Below are 27027 nucleotides of genomic sequence, written 5' to 3'. Positions count from 1 at the left end.
CCGATGATGATTTTTGGTTAGATAAGGGCTGGATTTGTTTTGCAGATTTTTACTTTTTGGAACATGGGAACTTTTTAGTTTATATGAGAGTGATTGTCATTTTTTCATGAAAATATATGAGAAGATTGGTTCGGAGATATATTACTCATGCCTCTTTTTTTAGCCCTAAAGCTGATGGAGAAATGCAAATGCTTCTTCTATGTGATAGAAATAAGGAAAAACTCATTTCGAGGTCCTTAAAACATACATGTTTTAATTATCTAGTCCCTAAACTAATTTTTATCTTTTACTGGTCCCTAAACTACACGGAAGCGCATTTTGAAATCCTTCGGTGCATATCCGTGAAGAGCGTGGTCTCAAATTCTGTTAACTAACGAAAAAAACATGAGTTTTATTCCACGTATAAAAGAGAATTTATGGGTAAAAGGTTCAAAAACAACCTGTAAGGACCTTTTTTACTCTTTTTTTAATTTGTTTCTAATTTCTATACAAATTCCATTTACTCATATTAAAAATAAGGAAATTCATCTTTGTCTTCAATCAATTTACCCCTGCACCACAAGTTTTCTTTCAATCAAGTTCCATTGCCCTCATTTTCATCTAAAAAGATTGAATAGTTTATGTCCCCAATTTGAATGAGTCAAATAAAGGCAAAATCAGTGAACCTATCTTCTTCATCATCAACGAGCAGAGGCAGGGAAGTAAGGAGAAGCGGAGGAGGAGCAACCAGCATCGGCGAAAGGGGAACGAGCAGCGACAGAGAAGCAACCAGCAATGGTAGAAAAGCAAAGATGAAGCAACGAGCAGTAGAAGAGCAACGAGCAGTGGGCGGAGGAGCAACCAGCAGCGACGACAAAGACTATATTTTTAAAACTCAGTTTATTTGAAATTGCCTTTTTTGTTTTTGAATTTGTTGGCTTAAAACAATTATATTGGGGTTTCAAAATTTAATTCATGATTTTGCTTGAATTTTACTAGAGCTTTTTATTTGTGGTTTGGTAATCTTTATTGATAATATTGGCTTCAATATTTACTTCAAGTGAACCTGTTCTTGAGATCGCCCGCGGAATCCACTGGTGAGCAGAGTCCTTCTTACACCAGCGACGCTGAAATTGGCAGTTGCCTCTTTCATTTTGATTTCCTATTTGCCGCTCAAGACGCTTTCAGTTCTTCTGTCGTTTGGGCGGTTGCCGTTGACTAACGGTTGGACGTCGGAGAAGAATGAGACGTCGTTATCGATTAAGGAACCACCACAACTAGTGTCGTCAATGGAGTTTGATGGATAATAGCTGCTGGAATATTATAGTAATCATGATTAATTAGTTGAAATAAATTATTTATTTTTATGATTAAATTTCTGAAGTTAAGAAAATGGATGATTTGGTTTTGATCTTTGGTTGTGGTTGGGGAAGAGAGTAACGTGTTTGCTAGAGAAGAAGGTGAAAAAAGTATAAAAAGATTATTAAAGTTAGTTTTGAGTATTCTTCTAAATATAGCTTTTGGGGCATTCTTTTAACAAATTACGCTTTAATTTTAGAGTGTGATTTCATGCTCCTAACAGACATCTATTGAAGGATTTTAAAATGCGCTTACGTGTAGTTTAAGGATCAGTAAAAGATAAAAATTAGTTTAGTAGATAATCAAAACAAGTATACTTTAAGGATCTGGAAATGGGTTTTTCCTAGAAATAAAGATGCTAGCTTTGAGATATGTGAGAAGGTTGGTTCACCTGAATTTTAATTTCTTTTTTGTTGCACTCCTAACTTAATATTTATTGGTGAATTCTATGTTTATTTTAGTATGGCTGAACTGCAGTTTTGTGCTCTCAGAGAATTAGTTTTTTTTTTTGTGTTTTCTCGTTTAGTTTTATGTTTTCTTTTTCAGCCAAGTTTGCATAACTTTCTGTCTCATTATTTCCTCTTTCAAGCAAATATGAGATATTATAATAGTTTTTGTGTAATTTGAAGTGACATTGTCATTATTGCAAATTCAAACTTTGAAGTATTAATCACTGTAAATGAAAGTTTTTTAAGTTATTGGAGTTGAATTAAATGAGTACTGTATATAAAATTATGTTGGAGTTTAAATTCAAGAGAGTTGTTTGCAACTGTAATAACAATGGATAAATGTAACATATTCTGTAAAAGTATATTTCTTTGAAAATAATTTTTGCAATTGTTATAAAAGAATAAAAATCATTAATTATATAGTTAAAAATAGTATTAGTTTGGCTATTTTGGACATCTTGTGTAGCAAAAAACTGTAGTTATGACAGTCGGTTCAGTTTGGTTCGGTCTAAACCAACAAATACAAATTTAAGGAGTCGATAGCCAAATATTAAATTTATATTTATATGTATACCACTGGGATATTAAACTCTCAAGCTAAATATTTTCAAAAAACTAAGCTATCAAACACCTCTAGGAATATCAAGGAGAATGGTTTATAGTTTTATAAGATACTTGATGATGTTGATATTCAAGAAGGAAAAGGTGTAAGTTTTTTGTCCGTTTTAATTTTTTTTCTAATCTCAAACTTGCTGCTGTTACTTTTTTTCTTTTTTATGCTTTTTTTTGTATATTCTTGAGTAAATTAGATAAAAATTGTTGTAATTAGTTAGATTTATTATTTTTTGGGTTAATTACATATAAAATCATGACCTTTGCGCAAAGTTTCAAAAATAACATAACCTTTGAAACGTGTCAATTATAGACACCACTTTTCTTTTTCTTTTTTTCAAAAATAACATCGGCGATTTTGAATGGCATTTTTGCTGACGTGGCATGACACGTGGCAGACCCATCGGCTGTCCAAGTCAGCAAATTTTCACCAAAAAATATGCCCATGATGAAATTGAAAAAAAAAATGAAAGGTGGTGTCTATAATGACACGTTTTAAAGGTAATGTTATTTCCGAAACTTGGTGCAAAGGTCATGATTTTATATGTAATTAACCCTTTTTTTTATAGATTTTGCACTTGTGTATTAGCAAATAAAGAGTAAATATTGATGTTTAATCTGTAATATCCTAAAGGCATAACTTGATTTATATTTTGATCATAGGCTACCTAAAACGTTTGTGAAGATATATGGAAACAGTTTGCCGAGTCCAGTAATACTTAACCTCCTTAGCAATGAAACATGAGAAGTAGAGTTATCCATGTCCGATGATGATGTTTGGTTAAATAAAGGCTGAAATTTGTAATTGTAGATTTTTACTTTTTGGAACATTGGAGCTTTTTAGGTTTAGGTATGAGGATGATTGTCATTTCTTAGTCTTTATACACCTTATAACAGTTTATATATCATTCTTAGGTAATATTTCTCATCAATTTTAATTTGGTGATTTGTTTTACACTTTTGTTGCGTAAAAATGTATGATTTAAGATTTCCAATGAGGAAAACCATATGAATGATGGGTTGTGATGTAATATTCTGATTTCTATGATTATAATGGTGATATGTTTGTGTATAATTTGATGTTACATGAATCGAATACGTTTGGGCATGATTAATCAATATTTAGGCTATTCTAGCGTTTTGTTAATTCGGTTCATTTGTGAATTGTGAAAGATGTTAGATTTGAGTTGCCTTGATATTATGCGTATATGTATCATATGCCACTGATCTAAATTTTTTGTTTTGATACTAAGTGTTAGAATTGAATTGATTCGTTTGTCCTATACATTATTGCGTAAAAATGGTCTATTCGTGATTAATGAGAGTTGCAATCGCATGAATGTATTGAAATGATGCACCTACTGAGGTAACATGTTTATTATGATGTTTATGTTGATTAGGATCAGTTGTTACATGATTGGATTATATATATGCATGATTCGGCTTGTTTGGCATGTTTAAGCAATTTCTAGCGAAATGTTATCAATTGTTTTAGTGACTTTGGCATGAGTTTGGATCTGATATAAGTTTATATTGTGTGTTCATTTGAGATTTACTACTAATCTATATGAGTTTATAATGTTGATTCATGTTGGTGTATTGGCTTAATTGCGAAACAAGCGAGTTTTACGCTAAAATGCCATGTTTGCGGATTCGATGCTTTGTAGTGACTCAAGATCTGATTTGATTTCATATTATTGATTATGGCATGTTTATATTCTGATCTAATGTGTTTTGGATTGGTGATGCATGTTTGGATCCGTTTTGGGCTATGTGCTATTAATGCTTAATTGGCTTTATTTATGAAGGGTATTGCGTGGTTAATTCTAAATATTTTTTGTAATACCCCGTAGAATTATTAGTGTTTATTTTCGTGTGTGTCCAATTTTAATTGATTAGGACCTCGAAAATAGTGGATAAATTCATCTCATGAATTTATACGTGTGAAAATGTGTTTGGTGTATGTTTTGCCTTAATTTTGATTTTTGGAAATTTTACGTGTTAAAAGTGAATTTTGTGATTTTTCACTAAAAACCGTCAAAATAATTATTTTAATTATTTTTAAAGGCCCAAAAATATTTTAAAACAACCCATATGTTATGTTTTAATGTTTTTGAGTATTTGAAAAAGTTGAATTTATTTTGCCCCTAGATTTCGAATTATTTACAAGAATGCCATAATGGCAAACTTGTAAATAAGTGAATCATGAAACATAATATCTAGATATTTCTATTTGGAGTCTTGATGCCCAAGTTAATTCATTTTCTTCTCCATTTGAGTGTGGGTGCCGAATACTCCATAGCTCACAACACAAAATTTTATTCTTCCATTTTCTCTCAAAAATTTCTTAACGAAAATTGTCGGGAATATTGTGTAGATCGCTAATGTGTATTTGCATGTTCGTTTGAGGTATAATTTCAAGCTCAAATCTTAGTTTTTATTTGCTGATGTTGATGAGCTCTAGAAACATGCTTAGGATGGTTTAAAAATGATGTTTGATGGTTGATTAATTGGTTTTAATTGTTGTTTATGTGGGTTTCGGTTTTAAAATAATTTTTACGTAAAATTAAATTATTTATTTTAATTTTATGGGCTGATCTAAATGGTGAGGTTAAAATATGCTTTAAAGTGTGATTTTTGTGGATTAAAAATATTAATTAATTCGGGTGTTAATTTAATTATTTGGGTTTCGATTTTTAATGTTTTTAAAGCTTAAAAATTGCCTAAAAAGGGTAAATCAATTGATTTTAAATTTCTGGAAATGAGTTTGTTTATGGTTGATCTAAATGTTGGGTTGATGGTGAATAAATGTTTAATGGTGAATTTTTAATGGGTTGTTAATCGGAATTGATTTTTAATAACTCTATTCGGTTAAAATTGTTTAAAAAGGGTATTTTTGTCATTTTTAATTTCTGGGCAGAAATTATTCATAAAAAATTTATGAACTATATATGAAGATTATTTATGGAATTTAATTGATTTAATTGAGGTGTTTTGACGGATTAATAATCGGTTTTGATTATTAATTGTTGTTTCGGTTTCAATTGTTAAAATAATAGAAAATAATTATTTTAAAATTTTGGGCTGCTGTTTTTACAAGATGAAAATTAAAAATGTATTTGAAATTGATTTTTGGTGAATTTCGGTGTTAAAATGGCTTAAAATGAATTTTTAAGCGTTTTTAGCGTTTTCCGGCCAAAACCACCGGAATACGGTGACCGGAATATGAGCAGATGTGATAGAGCATGGTAGCTCAATCCTAAGCTCAGTTGGCAGCTGTTAGTGCCGAAATGTTTTTGGCAGAAAATAAGGGAGGCCGAGCCCCGGGTCAAAAATATTTTACGGGAAAATATTTTGGTTATTTTTTAATTGTGGTATATTTGTTGAGATTTTCTAAAAGTGTATTTTTAGAAAATTATGTGAATTGAATGTGTGAGAATTATATGGGATTATAATTCTATGTTTATTTATTGAATTAAATAAACTATGTGGTGTATCATATAGAAATACGATGACGCGGAAAGAGATAGTTGGAATAAAATTTGGTTTGTGATTATGTGGTTTATATGGTTGAGTCGGTCTAGAGTATATCCTAGAGTTTAGAGTTATTACATCTATTAATGTTTAATCTCTAAATTAGATCCATCGAGTTTTGTCGCGGAAACCGGCGAACGAAGGTTTTGAATATTCGACGGGTGATATTTTTATATTTGGAATAAGCGAGTACTGTGAGTGTGTTTACAACTTATACTGCTAAATATTAGTGTTAAAAATATTGCGAACTGCTTTACATGATTTGCAAATGCTTTATTTATTTTGAATTTAAATCGCATGAACTATTATAAATAGTTTTGAAACCGATTTAGATTCATTGAAACATGCTTACTATTGGGCGGCAATAGTGCTGTATGATCACCGGTATTGCATTTAGAATGTGTTTGCATAAAAATGGTATGTGGAAATCCGGACGACGGTCTGGAAGTCAGGCGACGACCTAGACATATGGAAACAGATCTTCAGAGGCAACGGAATATAGACAACCAAAGGCAGGTAGAGAAACTGCCGAGATCTGAGAGGTTGAACCTTTCATTAAAAAAGTGAAATTGGCGACAGTATTTATGTACTGCCGAAATCCGTTGTATTGTAAGAAGAGTCTGGGACTTTCAAATACGTAAAATAAGAGTAATTGGATCTGACTGGCTAAAAGTACAAAAAGAGAAATTAAATACGGCCAAAGGAAAATAAAAGGTTAACCCGAATGGAATGGAAAAAGTGGAATATTTATGTTTCCTGTTTTGAAAGCATATAGGAACACGAATCATGGTTTAGGGTTTCACATGAATCAGTAATCTGGAATGCATTGCTTTCATATTAATGTTTATTAGTACATGTTGTACGTATTCACTCAGTTTTTATAACTGACCCCGTTGAATTTAATATTTTTACAGGCGAGTAGTTTGAGGTGTGAATTTCCAATTTCTTGTCCGGAAATTCCTAACTTGAATAAAGTGAGAATGACTTTTCTTTATGTGTCTAGAGTTGCAGTAGCTAGAATAAATGAACGATGATACATTAGTAGTCGTTGGACTTATTTATGCTTTATATTTTATTATAACGCTTAAACTCTGATAAATATGTAATATGTGAATGCTGTGCGAAAGTCCGAGCGACTGTACGTGAATAAAATGCGACGAACGCATCTGCATAATGAAATGCAGTTAAGTCCATAGAGAAATGGCCTGCATAGTGAAATGCAGTAATTACCATAGTAAGATGGTATGCATATTCAGATGCATTATAAACCATAGAGAAATGGTTTTGAAACTAAAATGCAATAATTAAAGAGAAAATTATGTGCATGTTTTAAATGGTAATTTTTATAAGAACGTTTTAAACTGCGATTTTAAAATGTTCGAAAATGATTTGAATTCCGCGAAAAAACTTTAAGTGATTTTTAATTTATTTTTAAGGCTTGCTACGGGTTTCGGAGCAACCACTCCCATTTTCTAGCGCCGGTCTCGACGCCGAGAATCGGATCGTGACATTTTTCCATGACATGTGTTATACTAGATGTGGTTAGCACACATGCTAGGACTGTTGTATGTTGGTTTTTGGCCTATTTAAATGTGTTTGTCCTTTAAGGACTTTTATCGAACACTTGGTGGGCGCATTGTCATACTTGGGTTTTTGAGTTGTTTTTAAATTCCATTACTTTCCAAAATGATACTTTGGGTCATTCAAATATTTTCCGGATTTTAAATTTTGATTTTACTTTGGTTTTATTTTTAGTTTGGGTTAGACTTGAGCCACCAATTTGTGAGAAAAAGCTTGGTAGTTATGATTACTCGGTTGACTCACCACTTTGAATTTTAACTTGATTTATTGTTTTTAACTAAGTTATTTAAATTGTATTTCGGATTATGTTTTCAAAGTGGAAACTCGATTTGACTTGACTATTGTATGACTTTGGCTATAAATTGAGTATGTGTGTTTACTTTGTGTTTGCCTTATGCATTGCCATTGATTTTGGTGTTGTGCTAGTCTTATATGGTGTCTAGTAGTTTTTAGAGTTAGGGGTTGATATTTTATTTTAACTTATGTTTTATTTCTTAGACCAGTCGATTGCTCGTGCTTTTGATTCGAACCAGGTCTAGTTGTTTGCCACGCTATTCCAGAATTTTCACAAGCACTGATTTTATATTGCTATTTATCGCTTTATAAAGTAAATCGTATATTATATATATATATATTATATACGCAACTTTCGTACTGTTTTTTCGATATTATGGATCTAAATTGGAACAGGCTACTCGAAGGGTATTATCGAGACTGTGTACCCACCGATATGATCACTTGGTATTTGAGGTAGGTTGGAGATTTGTCTCATCTTAGTGCGGGCGCCAGTGGAAGATATGTCTCCTGAGATTCATGTGATTTATTTAAGTGACATTCGGGGATCGGTTATGGAGATATGTCTCACCTCCACGACAATTTGATTTAGATATTTGTAATTTAGGGTTTCAATGCGTATCCATAACGATAAAATGTTTTATAAATGTTTTAAAGGTCTTTCACCTAATAAATGTAATAATATGAACTCATCTCAATATATCTGACCCCGCTGTTTCCCCATTTTCCAGGTTTATGATTTTTTAGCGCACATGATTGATTTTCAGTTTTCACTTTTCTTTGGAGGTCTACTTTTGTTATTTAATAAAGATGGTCATAAACTATTGTACTCTTAGACAACAATAGTATTTAGTTGATGTCTTTATTATTCTAAACTTATGATATGTCGAATTGGTCCGACTGTTATTATATTGCAGTTGGCATGATTATACTTTGTTTTGATTATTATTTATTTACGCCATGATGTTGGAGTCTCGGATTTGAGTCGAGCATTTTTATTATGTGTTGTTTAACAGCTAGTTTAAGGTTGGAGTCTCGGTTGCCCCCGAACGTTGGTTTTATAAAGGTTATTTGTTATATCGTTTGATTATATGTTTATCTGTGAGGTTAGTTGCGGGTTTCGGAGCTACCACTCCATACCCTAACGCCGATCATGATCCATGAATTTGGGTTGTAACAGCTGAACTGTAGCTTTATGATCTCAGAGAATTAGTTTTTTTTTGTTTTTTCTCCTTTAGTTTGATGTTTTCTTTTTCAGCAAATTTGCATTAATTTTTGTCCCATTATTTTCTCTTTAAGCAGATATGAGATATTGCAATAGTTTTTGTGTAATTTGAAGTGACATTGAAATTGTTGCAAATTGAAACTTCGAAGTAATAATCGCTGTAAATGAAAGTTTCTTAAGTTATTGGAGTTGAATTAAATGAATATATAAAATTGTTTTGAAGTTTAAGTTCGAGAGAGTTGTTTGCAACTGTTATAATAATGGATAAATGTAACATCTTTCTACAAAAATACATTTTTTTTTTGAAATAATTTTTGCAATTACTGTAAAAGAATATAAATCATTAATTATATAGCTAAATATAGTATTTTGTAGTTTGGCTATTTTGGACATTATGTGTAGAAAAAAACTGTAGTTATGACAGTCGGTTCAGTTTGGTCTAAACCAACAACTACAAATTTAAGGAGTCGGTAGCCAACTCCTTAATTATTGCCAGTTTACAAAGTCAGTTCGGTTTAGTTCAGTCTCAAAGAAATCATAATTATCAATAAAATTCCACCAAACAAATTAATATTCTTCCACGCAGCATCTCTATTGATCTTTCTAACCCTAGTTTCCAAAATACCAGCTAAAAGCATTTTGTCATTCACAAGCAGGGTATTGTGCCTCAGCTTATTTCTAGAGATCATTAAGTCCCCTGATATTCTAACTAATCAAACTCTTTTGCCTCTATCTTGAGGCTTTATAAGCCTCATGAAGGACCCTTTTCAATAGTATTATCCATACAAGTAGTCTTATAGATAGTACATGTAATCTTCTGACTGTGCTCAATATTTTCTTTAGTCAAGTTTTAATTCCACTTTCTTTTAGTGGCCAGCTGAAATTCATCTTTAATTACTGAGTTTTTTTTGGAAGAGAATTACGAGACATGGTAGCAACCTCTTCATTTTTTTTCTACTTCTTCAGCAATGGCTAATTCTGTGATGACTTATTTAATGGTTTTCATATCTTTCCAAACTTCATATCTTTTCAGATTCTATTTCCTTTGTCATCCTTGACAATTGTAGTTTCACCAGCCGTAAGCTCGCACATTTGCGTCGAATCAAATTAATATTTAATTTAATTTAAATCTAAATATTATTAAAAAAGTAATTCTAACAAAAAAACATTTTTTTTATTTTATGTATTTCTGGTGTCACATTTTTATTGCATTGTAATGTTTTTTTAATTTCTCGTGAATTTTTTGATTTATTTCTTACAATAAATTATGTACTAAGTACCATTTTTAAACTTGTTCTCTAATTTCGTATTTTCTAGATATCATTAAGATTCTATAAAAAAAATTGAAATAAATATTTTACAAAAATTTAAAAGAAAATAAATGTAAATTTTATCAGTCAAACGAATATAATATTAATAAATAAAATGCCTTAAAAATAAAAATATAACATATAAAGTTAAAAACTTAAAATAACAGTTTTTTCAATAAGATTAAAAACATATTGTGTTTCTCTTGATAAAATATCTTTCAACCTCAAAATCATCATTGGTTGACTAAAAGAATACTAAAGACATATCTTCGAGTATAATTTTTTGGCTATAGAAAGGTGAAAAAGAAATAATATGAAAAAAGAATTTATATCATTAAGTTAAACTTTGGTAAATAATTTTATTTATTTTTAAAAATTTAGTTAAAGTGTTTTAAAATATCAATATGCTTGGGACAACATATTTATTTGTTGTAAATAAATATTTAAAAATATTATCAAAAATATATTATAAGTTATAGACGGAAAAAATTATTTAATATAAGATGTTATACAAATTTATTTTGAAATGCAAGTTGAAAATGATTGGTCAATTTGTCTCGAAAATGATAGAAAATTGAAAAGCTAATGAGCAAATTTCTTGTAAATTGCAATAAAGATACTACTAAATGTATCTGATGTGGATTTTTTATATCAGTGTAACTTTTGTTCTAAACATATTAGAGACTAAACTATTCTGTTTGTTTATTCGAGTAGTATAAGTACATGAGTTAATTAGATAGTTTAGATGGATTAGTTTATAAAAAATGAAATAAAATTAAGTAGTTTAAGAAAGATGGTAATTTATGAGAATAATCAATTTAATGAGAATTGATAAGAAAATTTTATTTGGGGAGATTGGATGAAAGGGTTCTATTGGTTCTTTTAATTATATAAGTATATCGATTATTTTTCCCGTTTCTCACAGTTTATATGACCCAACTTCTTGCACACCACACAGTACTAGTTTTCATTCATAATCTACCTGTAGGTATATTTGATCTCCATCTTCATCTTATATGATAACTGAATCAGTAAAAATTCCTTCAAGTTTCGTATCAATAAGGACTCTTGCGTATGAAGATTTATATCATTCTCCTGTGCATCTGTCAGCGAATAGAGATTTTCCCAAAATGCTTGATATAGAACTTAAAGCTTCACCACTCCAGAATTCCCATGGTAATATAAGAAACTTGACCCAAACCGGAATTGTTGCTATGTCTTTAATATCAAATGTCATTTTCCTTATATATTCTTGCGGAAGCAATGAATGGTTGTCAAAAGTAATAGGTCTGTCTGCCGAAGCTTGCATCTTCCACTCTTTTGTATCAAACACAAAGGCAAATAAATCGGGTTTGATTGATGAAATCCAAATAACCTTATTTTTGAGTAATTAATTTCGAGAGTCACTAAATTTTCATTTTTTTCATTTTAGTCAATATGCTTTGGTTTTTTTCTTTTTTGTTACTCAACTTCTATTTTTTTTCATTTTAAATTTTCCGGCCAAAAATGCTTAGATGACAACTGAAATTTTGACATGTGGCAGCCGGATTTTACCAGCTTCATTTTGAAATTTGTCATATATACATAACATTATTTTATAAAGAAGTTTTTAGGTCAAATTATGCATACATGACAAGTTTTTAGGTAAAAATAAATAATTCTAGCTGCCGTCTAACATTTTTGACGAAAAATATCAAAATGAAAATGAAAATAAAAACTAAGCAACAAAAAATAATAATTTAGAGACTGAAATAAAAAAAAATTCAGTTATCTCAGGATTAATTACCCCCTATTTTTCTATCGATATTTGATACACCTTCAAAGTTTGAAGAATCTAGGAGTTGACTATAAACACATACTAAAATAACATATTTTCATCTTTCAATATCTTTTGTTGTGCCTTCTTCGTTAATTTTAGCTATTTTAAGAGCATCTTTAAAAGACACTCTAAAAGTGAAATACTCTCTAATTTAAAGAGTTTATCTACAAATTAATACTCCAATAGACTTTTTATCTTTTAAATTTAATATAGAGAGTTGGTTTGACTCTTTACATGTGGAGAGCCAAACCCACTCTCTATTTCATTATCATTAACAACATTTCAATTTTTAAATTATATTTAATATATCTTTGTCATTCAATATATGTGCTTTCAGAAAATATTATTGTATTTAAGAATTAGCAGTCTTGCACTAAGCGATTTTTTCAACTACAATAATTTTTTCAAGTACAATAATTATATTTAACTTTGAGACTAAAACTCAAAATTTATAGTATATAGCAGATTTTATACCGTCCTCCTAATCAAAGTGAAACTTACGCCTATAATGGATGAATGATTAATATTTAATAATTTATTGTTAGTTTACGATTTATATCATAAAAAGTGCTGCAACTTTTTATTAACAAAAACTCAAACCCGAAATATATAGAATTTGTAGTAAAGTCTATGACTAAATTGTGCATTTTGGAAATAGAGTTCATATTTAAATTTCCTTTTAACAATTTTGTTATTTCTAAAAATATTACCCACTTCTACAACTCTATTATCACCTTTAAGATTAGCTCCATTCCTAACATTGACTTGTTGGATGACGACTTTTCTTTCCCACTTCTTCGCCATGAAAACATTGTCAGTTAAATATTTATTCATATTTAATTTACATTAAGTTTAAATAATTTATTTTTTCTAAATAAAAAATAAAATTTATAAAATTTCACAAAACCTTTGATTTTTAAAATTAAACATATGAAAAAAGAACTAGTTACTATCAACAGGGGATTAAAACTTTAAAAAGGGAAGTTTACATATTTTCCTATAAAAATAAAAATATTTGTATTTTTTTACCTCAACACAATTTTTTTTTTTTAAAATACCTCATTATTTTTCCAACGTTATGTTTTTACTCTCTCTGTTTCAAAGTTAATGATTTTTACTCCGTTATCGTAACGTTATCGTAACCTTATTATAATATTTTCATAGTCTTATTATACAAAATTATTTTACGTATTTTATCACAATATTATTATATATCTTATCATAATTTTATCATATACCATTATCATAATCTTATCATAGTTTTTGCATAATTTATTTTACATAATTTATACAAAATTATATCATAGTATTATTACAAACTTATCATAATATTAGTATAATAATAATACAAAATTATTTTACGTACTTTATCATAACCTTACTTTAAACTTTATCATAACCATATCATAATATTACCATAATTGTATAAGGGTTAATTCCATAAAAAGTCACGACCTTTACACGAATTTTCATTTTAATCATGACGTTTAAAAATTGCCATATTAAACCATAACCTTTCTTTTTTTTCAGATCTATCACCGACTATTTTTCCGGTGAATTTTACCTTACATTTTTTCCAAATCTGCCGTGGCCACGTTATAAAAAATACACCAAAAATTGATTTGGTGATAAATTTGAAAAAATTTGAAAGGTCGTGGTTTTATATGACAACTTTTAAAAGTCGTGATTAAAATGAAAAATCGTGTAAAGGTCGTGACTTTTTTATGGAATTAACCCATTGTATAATGCAAAATTAGTTTACGTACTTTATCATAATCTTTATCATTATCAATAATATTATATCATAACTGTATTATAATATTATCATAACCGTATAATGTAAAAATATTTTACGTACTTTATCATAGACGTTATCATAATATTATCATAATTGTATTATAATATTATCTTTTCCGTATAATGTAAAGATATTTTACGTAATTTATCATAACTTTATCATAACTTTTAGAGCAAATTACGCCAAGATCCCTGAGGTATGCCATAATTAACAGTTTGGTACCCCTTATTTCAAAAGTCTACTTAATGATCCCTCAGTTTTAGTTCCGTTAACTATTCGGTCCCTCCGTTAATTTCGACACTTATTTTCAAACGATTTGGTACCCCACTTTTAATTTTGTGAACTATTTGGCCCCTCACTTTTAATTTTATTAAACGATTTGGTCCCTCACTTTTAAACGATTTAGTACCCGAGTTTCAATCTGCTAAACGATCCGGTCCCTCAAATTAACAAAAAGATCTCTCAGTTAACGGAATTAAAACTGAAGGACCATTAAGTAGACTTTTGAAAATAAGGAATACCAAACTGTTAATTATGATATTAGGGGCCTCTAAATAATTTTCTCTAACTTTTATAATAACTTTGTCATAAATAGTACCATACTTGTATCATAATATTATCATAAATATATATAAAATTATTTTTACATACTTTATCATTAATCTTATTATAATGTTGTAATACCATTATGATAATATTATGGTAATATTATAATTAATTCCAAACTGATATAAACATCAATAATCAATATTAAAAGTTGATTTTATTGAAATTTTTTTAAAATCACGATTTAGAAAAAATACTTTTGGACTATTTATTCTAAATTTTCATTTTTAAAATAGACTATTTATTCTAAATTTCCATTTTTAAAAAAATGGTAGGTTGAGTAAATGGGCCTGGTGTTGCCACGGACCATATGACCCTTTTTTATCTAAAAATGAATAAATGAAAAAAACAAATAAAATAGTAAGAGTTTGTTTCTCGCTGCTAGGGGTTTAACAAAGGGGATAATACATAGAGGCAATCGGAATCCAGTGTCGGTACCGGAATGGTTTCTCTGTCGACTTGGTTCCGATACATAGCCTACAAGTTCGAATACTCCGTTTCTCTCAGTTGGAAGGTCCTTCATTTTCTTAATTTTTTCTACCTTTTCATGTTTATGTGCTCATCAAATTCACATTCTTGTATTGTTTCTCTTATAAATTGATGATTTTTCTGTTCCCTACTATAGTTAATGAACTGGGTTGTAATTTCTTTTGCTGATTTAGTGACCATTTTAGTGGAATTGGCTTTAGTGATCTTTTATGCTTTGTGCCTGTTTAATTACGGTGAGGTGGCATCTCTTAGATTAGGGAAGAAGAATGGTTCGGTTTATTTTGTTTTTGATGGTGTAATACAATTTAAACTCCCATGGTTGGTTGCTGCTTAGTCATTAGAATATGTTAATTCAGTTAGTCATTGGAATTGTTTGAGTTCCTAGTTATAATATTTTGAGTAAAGGGTCAACCCGGTCCTGAACTTGTGACTCCGGTCCTGAACCTGTGTTGACTCTTTGCTCATACTTTTTCGATGAATGTTAGAATCTTTTTCCCCAAGTACAAATAAGAAAAACTATACGAAGTAGTAACACTCGAGCAACCTTAAATATCCTAAGTTCACGGTAACCTTCAACGGACACCCATGTTCTCTTAATTTACATAAAGCAACTTTCTGTTACAAAAAAAGTACTTCAATTGTTATCTGATAGGATTTTCTTTGAATATAGAATTGTTGTTTCGCTTAACAAAACCTGGCTGTTACTGCATTGTATGCTGGCTTTAATGTGCTTTTGTTTCCCATTCCAACATTTGAGGTTAACTTGAGCTGCAGGAATGCTATTAAATTGGTTGTTCATAAATAACCTTTGCTCTTCAATGTGATACAGAGCTATAAAGGAGGTCAAATCAGTGATAGAGAGGTTGGTGATGCAATTTGGAAAAATCTATTCCAGGGAAAGCTTACATACTTACACTGGAACAAAGGGCAGGAAATGGCACCAACGGTTGGGGAGCAAGGGGGAACTCTTCTTGTGCGGAAACTAGCAGCTGCTGATCCATCGTAACATTTTCGATTCCCTCCTAAAAAAACTATTCTTTGCTGGCTTGAGTTGATGAGGCATAGTTTGATTTTTCAATCAGTTTCTGAGGGATTTAATTCATAAATGTTTATAGCCTGCAATAGGAGTGAGATATTTCATTAATTTCTATAATATCTTATATCATTTTTTAAAAAAAATGTTAGGATAGCATTCTCTGTTTTCTAAAAAAATCTTTGAGGTTTTTGGTTTACCTCAGTTTAGGACATGAGAATTGACTTTATGCTGGGATTATGAAAGTGAATTATTTGGCCAATCGGCATGTCAACTGTGGTACAGTTTGATGCAAGTTTGGAGGTCCTATTTTATAAGTAACCGAATGAGGTGTCAATAGTATTGCAAACCCTTGTGATGTTTGAGCTTAAGCTTTCAGGTCAAGTTACCATCCAGTATGGAACAATTCAGACGTCATCAAGTTTCTTAGAATAATTATTAGTGAAAATAGTGATTTGGGAAGATTAGTTTGGATGAAGTTCTATTGAGATTTCAGGGCCATTTCTGCAAATTTCGGAAATTGCAAATGCATTTCTTAAAAGAAATGTATTTTTAGGGGAAAAACATTGCACTGGAGGAAGCTGAACCTTAGTTGGGGGTGGTAACATTTTTTGCTGGAGGAGCAGAAATAAGTGGTTATGTTGTAGGAGATAGTGGAGTAAATCAAGGAGCTGCAGATGGTGACCACAATGTAGATTGTTAAGTGTTAACAAAACTAGGTTCATGGCTATTCTAGTGATCATTTGCAGCTTAGAATGATAGGGAGCTTATTCCCTCATACATGGCTGCAGCGCTTTGGAGATGGAAGTGGAGGGACCTTTTTTGATGAAACATGAAGATCGTATTTCTTTGATTTTTATCTTTGAACCTAAATTATTTTCTATCTTCCGGGAAAAATATATTATATTCCTGCATGTAGCTAATTTCTGGTGTTTCTATTTTTTTGTTGAGGCTTGGATCACTATGTGTTGCAATTGTTTCTTTTTAATCTATATGTTGTGATTGTTATTTTATAAATCTATACAAAAATGGCTTTGTTTTAAAAAAGAAACAAAAAAACTAACTAAAGTACATTTTAGATACCGTTTACATGTTTTGTCCACTTTTGCATTTCCTTTATATTTGAAATGTTGGTTTTTTATTATCCATTTTTATTTCTGTTTCTGTGTCCATTTCCATTTCCATGTCGCCTAGATTAGAGGCCATATTGAGCATTTATGCAGCCATTGTTTATTATTATCGGGTTTTTGATTTTTGCACAGCATACTTGTTTTTATGTTTGAATAATTATTTCTCGCCCTCCATTTCTTCTATAGGAACATGTTAAATTTAATATCAAATAATAACTATGCATAATCTAGATAGGCAAACAATAGAGAAGAGAACAAAAACAACAGCTAGTTATTCTGTCTCCCTTCCTCTAATAATTGCTTTTGTAATGAGCTTACTCACTTCACAGGAAAAAGTTACATTTTCATTAATAGAGAACAAGTTTTATCTCATACAATTGCTACAACAATGTTTTTGTTTTTTGCAAATCAGTTCTTTGTATGCTTCATTTGTTTATAAACAATCTTGATACATTTTGTTGCAAAATTACAAAATTTTCAGTTTTTTTAGTATAGGAAATCATGATAACTAATCAATCCCTTTATAATTTCTTTCACAGGCGTGTTTTTGTTGGAGATGTGGTACTTTTAAAGGATCCTGATAATACAGATAAACTTATGGTCAGAAGATTAGCTGGAGTTGAAGGGTATGAAATGGGTTCTACTGATGAAAAAGATGAACCATTTGTTCTTGAGAATGATCAATGCTGGGTTTTAGCTGACAATGAGAAGTTGAAGCCCAAGGTATGCGCCGCTTACAAATGTGAAATTCAGTTGGTATACATGTTTTGTTTTTTTGAGGGAGGTGGGGCTTAAGGACCGACAGAACTGCACTAAAATTGCAGAATGGGAAAGTGCAATGCCAAGCTTTTATAACAATATCATCTGGTCTAGACTTCTATGTTGTAAGAACTTCACTGCCGTATCATTTCAGATCTGCATAAAAATTTCAGGCCTTATTAGATTATTGCTGCTGTAATCCTTCTGGTCGATAGCTCCTCATTATAGTACACACTAAGTGTAAAACAACTCTTGCATATTATGTCGCTTAATTTCTTACTAGAAGTTCTCCTCCAAAACCTTGTCCATATGTGTTATATCCATTGCATTTATGTGCATTTTTATCACAAAAATTTACTATTATGATCAGTGAACCAAAATTTAACCCTTTATTTCTGACATGGATAAATTAGTAATGGAGTTGATTCATAAGTCACCACTTTATAATTATATCAATGTTGATCAAATAAGCGTAAAGATTACTGGATCTGGTGTTGATCTTACTGCAGAATGAAGAAATGTACAGGATATATGGTTTTTGCTCGATGGCAATTTGAAAATAATTTATAATTTATATATCATAAAAATTAAGCATCCAGGAAAAATCTGTTCATTTTTTGGTGAATGTGATCTAGGTATCTATTTTTTTTTCATTTAGGCATGCAGTTCTGTTGTTCAGGTGCTGAAATTCATATTAAGGGAAATATATTCCGTCGCTGCTTTTACTAGAACAAAAAAGTTGGACAAGTAACATCAAGATCAAAAATAAAAAATGAAATGAATACTCTTCTTAATCAATATGTTGATGTTGGATTCTTTCTCAGTAAGATTATCTGGCATATATTATTATGAACTTGTTAATCTTTTTCGAGAAACCTGCAAAATGTGCAAAATGAGAAGATTAAACAAGTATATAAGTGTTTCTTTTTAATTCTTCAGACCTTGCTTGAAGCTTTACATTTGTATAACTGTTCTGCTTGCAAGTAATTTGTTGGGTTTTTTATTTTCCTTGTTTATGCCTCCCATGTTTCATGCTCATGATTCTTGAATCAAGTCAGTATGTTAAAACTTTGTCTTTCCCTATGTTGATTAATTGCTGTGGATGCATATATGTATGCATATGATTACATCTTTTCGTCTGTTTTATTGTGAAAAATACTTCAGGATAATTATATTACTTATACTCTTGTCTAAATTTAAGGATTATTATTTACCTATTTTTCATCATTATCACCGTCATCGCCGTTAATAACCTGTCATCATCTTTAATATTCAGATTCATATTCATTAAGTTCAGTTGTAAATTTTGGCATATGGTGTAATTTATGTTTCCAGAGTCTGTAAAAAACTGATTGTTCTCCCCTTTTCATCTTCTTTGTTGGTGTGACAGGAAGCTAATGACAGTCGGACATTTGGTCCAGTTCCCACATCTAATATAGTTGGTCGAGTTATATACTGTCTACGTACAGCCGTGGATCATGGTCCTGTTCAGAACAGGTGAGCTGCTGAATTGTTGTTTGTTGAAACCTTGCGGCTGTATGATGGATGATATTTGAGGCGAAATTGATGTTACTTTGTTCCTTGACCAGTCATTTTAGCATGCATAAGGATTCACCAGTATTGGAAGTAGAACTGGACGTGGACGAGATGGCCAAAAATCACAAAGCCTAGCCTATGTGCATCAAAAATTCTCTACTGACTCGGTTTGTATATGTATTAATTTGTTCTTTCTTTCCTAGTTTACTCCATTGCAATTGCAAAATTAAAATGTAATCTTTAAGCATTTAGGTTGATCTATCATTGGGGAGCCGCATGATATGGTTAGTATGCATTTGGTTCGAACAAGACTTAACCGAACCAATTCTTTTAAGGATTTAAAATATTTCAAAACTGAACTAGTCAGTTTGTTTCTGGTCTGATTGTATCAAAAGCGAGCTTAACTTTTTTACTTCCAAAACAAAACCGAATTAATAAGTTATTTTTCTTATAATTTCAAACTGCATCAATTTAAATTGGTCGGTTCAGTTTGGTTTTTGCAGACTGCTAATTATGGTTGTTTTTATCCAGGTGCGGTGGCCTGGTGAGTTACTGGGTCTTCCGTTGCCTCCAAATAGACGATGGAGGCATAGTTCAATTCTGAGTGTCAACTTTATTCAACCTTTGCCTTGGAAAACAGGATTGTAATCTCAAAATCTAGACCAGGAAAAGAAGTGTAATGAAATCTTTATGCTGCCCATTTCTTGGATGTGCTTGTGTTAGGACTCTTTACTTGCCGTGATGGCCTTATGTGAACTTTGCCCATATCAAAATTTATAGTTTTAACGCACTGGCGACGTTTTTGTTTTCCAAAATAAGTTTGGGGGTGCTACTGTATTTCTTCCACTACTACTGTCATCATTATTCGGTCCTAAGAGAGATCATAGACATGCTTAATTGATTCACATCAATGTTTTTGTTAATTTTTGTTTCTATGAAATGATAATGGAGTAAAGTTTCGGTTTGAAATTTTGTACCTTAACCAGAGTTCACAAACCGCATTAGACTCGAGCAGCTTCGAGTTTTAAAGTTAGGTTGAGTTGCACGGCGGGAGGCAATTTTCTTCCGGATGTAGATTAAATCACCTTAACTGATTGTTGAGGTTAGGATTCGATTCTGTTCTGATCTTATGAGCAATTATCTTTTTCAAAAAAAAAAAATCTTACTTACTCCTGAATTATTACACTCGATGATAAGATGAAAAATCGATTTTAAATTCTATAACAGAAAAATATGTGCAATTTGTTAGGCTCGGCTCAGCTTCATACTCGATGTAGATTTCCAATTTAAAATAAAATAAAACTAAAATGTAATGAATCTAAGCTTACTTAGCAGCTCCTCCACGGAAAGTGGCAGAGGCGGTACCGGTGGCGGCGGTGGTTTCGGTGTGTTGTGCGGCGGCGGGTGGGTGTTTTGATCAGAGGGATGGACGGGTGGGTTTAGGTTTGATTTATTTGGGTGAGTGGTTTTACTGTTTGGTTGGGTTTGGGTTGAGTTGGATTTTTTTTTTTAATTACAGATTTTTAGGGGTATTGTAGTCATTTTTTTGGGCTTACGGGATTTGTCGAGCGCTGCCATAAAGCTGAATAGATTTTTTGATCGCTTTTGAAGATGACAGAGTTTCTTATAAAGGGACCCTATAGTCGTCTATGGGTGATTATTAGCCTATTTTTTAATGTTATAAAAATTCATAAACTATACTTCTCACACTTCTCAATTATAGGCAGGAAGTTTCATTTTTTTTCCAATTCGATACACGAGATCATAACATGATAATGTGCCTGCTAAAAAAGATGTCTACTTCAGCAAAATCTTACCAATGAACGAGTGCCACATCAATATATACATCGAATTGAGAAAAAAAAATGAAACTTCCTACATACAATTGAGACGTTTTAAAGTTTGTGATTAAATTGAAAAAACATGTATAGTTTATGAATTTAATTAACGTATCCCTTGTTATAATTAATTGTAGATATTATTAATAAAGAATAGGTACTTAATAGTGTTAAAATAATTGATTTAGAAATTAGTAATATTAAGTTAGATCTATTTGGTAATTAATTTTTAATTTTTTTAGAAATTTAATTAATTTATAAGTAGTGGATGCAATGTAATTTATTCAAGATAGAAAATTAATCTCATTAGACATTGAATTGTTTTTATTTGAATGACAATATTTACATAACTTTTAAAAAATATAGACTTAGGATTCTAATATTTAGGGATGTATGTTTTATTTTTATTAGTTTTTTGTACTTTTATTCTTTGAATGTTTAGTCTTTTTATTTTATTTTACTATAAATTCAATGTGTAATTTGTAATATTTGTGATAATAAAATCACACTGCATTTGTATGGCCTACATTGATTTAATTAATTAATTAATTAGGTTTAATATTTAGTTATGAAGTCTGACATTTAATTAAAATTCATTCATTTAGCAATGTTAGAGCTATTTAAAATGTAATTGAAGTATATAGTTCATCTAAAATGGTAAATTTTAAAATCAACTTTTACATAAACACATTGAGGGTTAATTAATAAACCGGCATTGACATAAAAAAAAAAATTCAATCATAAACATGCATAGTAATAGATGTATGTTTAGGAGTATGATTCTACTGCAATTGTATGATTTACATGATTTGATTTGCCGTTTTCAAATCATTTATATTTTAAATGGTTAAATAGGATAAATAGGATAAATTAGAATAATAGTAAATCAATAAAATTCATACACATTATTATGAAATATTAGTATCCGGGCCTAAAAATCCATGACATAATCTAGTCACTATCCGAAATTAGAAGAGAAATGTCGGTCTCACCAGATGGCGACTCCATAATCTTCGCACTAATTCTTTAATTAGTAGCATAATTTCAAGTTTTAGTTAAAAACAATACCGTGATCGCTAAAACTTTAAGTGAGCGTTTCACCTTGCGGCTCACACTTTAAAACGCAATCTTAGTTTCTTGAAGTTGATACGTAACTTTTAACAAGAAAGAAAAACATAATTGATCATCTACCAGAGTCTCACATTGCTTGTTACAAAACTTGCATGCTCCTCCGTTGGAGCAGACCAGTCCACCAGACTCGAATCAACTGATGGATGCTAGATCAGCCATTCATGGGGCATTGGGGGAGCTGATGGAACAGTTGAACTGCGCGTTTGAGCAACCGGCGCGTTGGTTTGGGTGTCTACACGAGCTCGCACAATGCTGCTTGCTTCTGAATTTGATGATTCGGCAGCTAGTGCCCATTCAATGTACCTCTCACCATTAAAAAAAAGTGGTGGCCCATCTGCTGGGGCGGACCGAATGTGAGCGCTCCTCGCCATTAACAAATCCAGAGCTTCAGCAGATGTTTGTTCAATATTCTAAATAACGATAGAGCATTAGTTGCTGGTTGCATGATGCTTCTTAATACAACAAGACAGCAATCTATTTTACCGGGAAAAATGCATGAACTCAAATACATGAAAATCCATCCAGTAGTATAGCAAAAAATGAATGTAATTTACCTGCCGAAATCCTCTGCACGCATCATACAGCCTGCGCAGCTGCTCTTTGTCACTGCACGGTCCAAATCTATATCGTGTTTCTGGTAAATATATATATATATATATATATACATATGCAAAAACAAAGAGTACATGAGCTACATAAACTTTTGCAATTAACAATGAAACTTTGACGGTCATCAGCAAAATCACCACCACATGAGATTGGATGAAACCAAAAGCAGAATATAGATTGCAATGTCAGCCTCCAAATGCATACATACATAGTGTACCAAAAATGCTAAACACAAGAATATTTGAAATCTTATAAATATTGCTTCACCTCTTTCCACTGTCATTGTATGACGAAAATATGTGAATTAACAAAGTCGAGAAATTATGGATGGAACCCATACAAACAGCGAGACAACGAAAACTATCAACACTACGTTATAACCGGATGTTTTCGCAAAAGTGGGCATACATATTCACAAGAAATAATAATAAAAGAAATTCATTATGACTTACTGGTACGAGTAGAATTGTCGCATATTGTGATTCTTGGATCTGATTGATTAAATTTGGGTTCCTTGATCTTTGCCCTCGAAAGAGGAATGATTGTATGAGGTTGGGCATCCTGTTCATTAATCAACAATAAACTTGAAAGATCCAAAATTAACAACAAACATAAATATGATATAAACAGATAGTATCGCGGCATTAATATTCGACAAGAGTTCCACTTTACAGTTAACACTACTACGAGGTTGATGCTTGCGCATTGCATGGGTGAAATTGAATAATTTAACATCTAACAAGCTTAACAGTCTTCAAAGATATTTTACAGAACATATGAGTGCAGAACACATAGATTGCAGCTACTAAGATTATGAAACTAAATGTAAATTAAACACATAGAATTAACATACCTGCAAAGTAGTATAAATGACAAGCACCAAATTCGTTTGCTCCATGGAATCAGAGAAACTAGAAGGTATAATAACAACCCAGCTGCAAACAACGAGCCTTAATCAGCCGGTGAGTTTATGGGAATCACAAATTATAACAAAAAGAATCCTTCAAAAGACATACGAACATTTTTCTTGACAATAGTTGAGGAAATAGTGCTCCAAGGAAGCCTGGACCTCGACATTTCCGTAGCCATCCAGAGAATAAGCAAATATGATTCTTAAAACAAAAATAGTAAAAATAAGACTCTAGCTAGTGGCTACATAAACACATTACAATCAAAATTTTAGGAAAAACAAAATCAAAATTTGAAGCTGATCAAGCTTACCTCAATAGCACGAACAACATTGACATGTCTATTTATTCTAGCAACAACAAGCGCGGTGTGAAAATCATCATTTCTCACTAGAGCATTTGCTGAGACATAAGAGGAGAAATCTAAACCCCAATACATTCAACGAACAAGCTATACCCATCAAGATCAACGAAGCTTGAGGTCTACTTGAGCTACGAAACTCGACCAAAGCTCACATAGATAAAAAATGGAGTTGAATTCGAGTATCATGCAAGTCTAATTCAAGCAGCTTTAAAACCCTCACACCTCTGATTATGCCTACAATTCATCATAAAAATCTTAAACCTTTTAAATAGGAAAAAAAAAGGAAGGCATACCTCCATTGGCAAGAAGCAACAGAACTGTCTGGTGAAGGCCTCTTCTTGATGCATGATGTAAAGGAGTACCCGCATGTCGCCCTGCAGAAATTAAAAGTATGAATTGGCATTACTAATTGTTGGAAAAGCACCAAAATTTGCAGGAAAATGAAAAAAATGAGAATTTTGAAAAGTACAGAAACAAACCAGGACGATAAGCATTGACATTAGCACCCAATTGAATCAAAGTTTTGGCTACATTGAACAGCTCAGGTTCCATACAAGCCAATACCAGAGCAGTTTTCCCTTCTTTATCAGTCCACTGCACCATAAGAAAAAGCAATAAAAACCTGTAATTTACAACTTTTAACCAAATTTACAGTTTGGAGCTTTCATACCTCAAGATTAACATGTTGTGTGCAAATAGCTTTAATGGCGTCAACATTGGCAGATTTAACAAGTTGATGAAGTAAGTCTTGTTTTGAGTGATCTTGCATCAATGTACAAATACTTTGTCCCATTCTTACAATAGGGCTAGGAATAAGAGATTCTGCATATTTCATAATTGATGACATTTCAGATAGATAGAGCAAGAGAACGTTTCTGAGAAAACTTGGTAACCAAGAAGATGAAGATGAAGATGGAGATGAAGTAAAGGGGAGTGGCTCTCTCAGGTTTTTTATTTCCTCAATTCCACTGTTGGAGAGCATCTCCAAATAACTCTGCCTAGTTTGACAGTAAATTAAAATTTCAATGGCTCTCTAATTTTTAAATTTAGAGAAGAGAGTGAAAATGGCTCTCCGCATGTAGATAGCCATTTTCAATCTCTACTTCAAATCTTAAAAGATCAAATTTAAATTTTAAAAACTAAATTAGTTAGTTTTTTTTAAATATAATATTAATTATTTTTAATATAAAATTTGAATAAATAAATAATTTAAAATAAAAATAAATGTATATTACTAGTATTACTTTTTATAAAAATTAAAGTAAATAAAGATATTTATATTAAACAATTCATTAAATTAATGTTATTAATATTTAATATTTTTGTTATTATCTATAAAAATTTAAAAGTTTAAAATTAAATTTAGAGAGCTCTAGTAAAAATAAAAATATCATTTTTTATTTTAAAGATGCTCTTTATTTTACTATTGATGCTCTTTAAAATAAAGAGCACCATTGGAGATGCTCTTACACTTTATTAAAAGTCATCTAAAATTTATTTATTTTTTTAAATTTACACTATTAGATTAAACTAGTACGAACCCTCGTTTCGCTTGGAAATTGATATTTTTAAATCGAAAGAAACTAATAAATAACAATTGAAATAAGGCTTAATATATTATTTAACCTCCAAACTTTACCACTTTGGTCCATGCGACTTCTAAACTAATTTTTTGTTTCATTGAACCTTTTAACTATTTTTTTTTCTATTTAACCCCTAAACTTTATCATTTTATTTCATGCGACCTTTAAACTAGTATTTTGTTTCATTGGACCTTTTAATTATTTTTTGTTCTATTTAACCCCTTAAATTATACTATTTTTTCTATTTAACCTCTTAACTAAATGTTTTTCCCAATGCCATTTAAACTACTTTTTTTTACCCATTTAACCTCTCACACAATGTATTAATTTTAAAAAAGATATAAATATGTTTCTTACATTTAAAATAAAGAGCGATGTATTTTATATATTATTTAAAAATTTATTTAAGGATTAATTGCTTTAAAAAAAATAAATTTAGTGTGTTTTACAATTTAAACACAAACTTAAAAGATTCATAATTGATTTGAAAAGTTTGCAATTGTAAAAAATGAAAAGTTGGTATCTTAAAATTTTTAAAATTACAAATTCGAGTTAAATTTATGAAACACACTAAAATTTATAATTTTTTTAAACAATTAAACATTCATTTAATATTATCAAAGTATAATAAATTTATATATTTTATAATATCGTTAACCAAAAGAGACAAACTTTCTCATTGTTGAAATGTAAAAAAACATTTATATGTTCAAGAAGTAATATCATTAAATTATTTGATCAACTTTAAATATTTTTTATTTATTTCTATCATTTTCTTTCGAATTTATACCGTCATCAACAATTTATAAAAAAATTATTAAAAAATATATTTTAAAAAAATCATATGTCATTGTATATAAAGTAATTTATATATTTTTTAACATTTATTCTAGATATAATATTTTTGAAAATTGAATTTTGTATTTTTGAGGAGGCTAAATGGGTAAAAATTAAAAGTTTAAATGTGCAATAGGTAAAAAAAATAGTTAAGGGGTTAAATAGAACAAACAGAATAGTTTGAGGGGTTAAATAGAATAAAAAATAGTTAAAAGGTTTAATGGAACACGAAAGTAGTTCAAAG

The 27027-nt window shown here is 30.5% G+C and overlaps 2 protein-coding genes across 3 annotated transcripts; one reads left to right on the top strand and one right to left on the bottom strand.

Annotated features, from left to right (window-relative positions):
- The first annotated feature begins 14910 nt into the window (after positions 1-14910).
- On the top strand, positions 14911-20303 carry LOC126657425 (uncharacterized). 2 transcript variants are annotated; one of them, XM_050352105.2, is made up of 6 exons: positions 14911-15080; positions 15885-16057; positions 17758-17941; positions 19368-19474; positions 19567-19680; positions 20045-20303. In XM_050352105.2, the coding sequence occupies exons 1-5, from the start codon at positions 15009-15011 to the stop codon at positions 19646-19648; spliced, it is 618 nt and encodes a 205-aa protein (XP_050208062.1). In that variant the 5' UTR covers positions 14911-15008; the 3' UTR covers positions 19649-19680; positions 20045-20303. The 2 variants fall into 2 exon arrangements, with proteins under 2 accessions (XP_050208062.1, XP_050208063.1); XM_050352106.2 differs by having other exon boundaries at positions 19567-19690.
- Positions 20304-22208: 1905 nt separating this feature from the next.
- LOC126654885 (putative E3 ubiquitin-protein ligase XBAT35) lies at positions 22209-25389 on the bottom strand. Its single transcript, XM_050348881.2, has 9 exons — positions 25034-25389; positions 24843-24957; positions 24657-24737; positions 24313-24401; positions 24112-24203; positions 23945-24026; positions 23544-23652; positions 23037-23116; positions 22209-22892 (listed from the first exon to the last, which is right to left on the bottom strand). The coding sequence occupies exons 1-9, from the start codon at positions 25343-25345 to the stop codon at positions 22629-22631; spliced, it is 1224 nt and encodes a 407-aa protein (XP_050204838.1). The 5' UTR covers positions 25346-25389; the 3' UTR covers positions 22209-22628.
- Positions 25390-27027: the final 1638 nt, after the last annotated feature.

This window comes from Mercurialis annua, linkage group LG7 (genome assembly GCF_937616625.2).
Source record: "Mercurialis annua linkage group LG7, ddMerAnnu1.2, whole genome shotgun sequence".
NCBI lineage: Eukaryota > Viridiplantae > Streptophyta > Magnoliopsida > Malpighiales > Euphorbiaceae > Mercurialis > Mercurialis annua.
Note: the sequence above shows the minus strand (reverse complement) of the source record. Positions and strands in the feature narration are given on the sequence as shown.

What these genes read in the sequence shown, in the direction of transcription:
- LOC126657425 (XM_050352105.2), top strand. Translation starts at nt 15,009, where the DNA reads ATGGTTTCTCTGTCGACTTGGTTCCGATACATAGCCTACAAGTTCGAA. An exon ending in CCGTTTCTCTCAGTTGGAAG is followed by an intron (nt 15,081 to 15,884) that starts GTCCTTCATTTT and finishes AATGTGATACAG; the next exon opens with AGCTATAAAGGAGGTCAAAT. An exon ending in ATGAGAAGTTGAAGCCCAAG is followed by an intron (nt 17,942 to 19,367) that starts GTATGCGCCGCT and finishes TTGGTGTGACAG; the next exon opens with GAAGCTAATGACAGTCGGAC.
- LOC126654885 (XM_050348881.2), bottom strand. Translation starts at nt 25,345, where the DNA reads ATGCTCTCCAACAGTGGAATTGAGGAAATAAAAAACCTGAGAGAGCCA. An exon ending in ATGTTGTTCGTGCTATTGAG is followed by an intron (nt 24,204 to 24,312) that starts GTAAGCTTGATC and finishes TTTTGTTTTAAG; the next exon opens with AATCATATTTGCTTATTCTC. An exon ending in CAACTATTGTCAAGAAAAAT is followed by an intron (nt 24,027 to 24,111) that starts GTTCGTATGTCT and finishes CGTTGTTTGCAG; the next exon opens with CTGGGTTGTTATTATACCTT.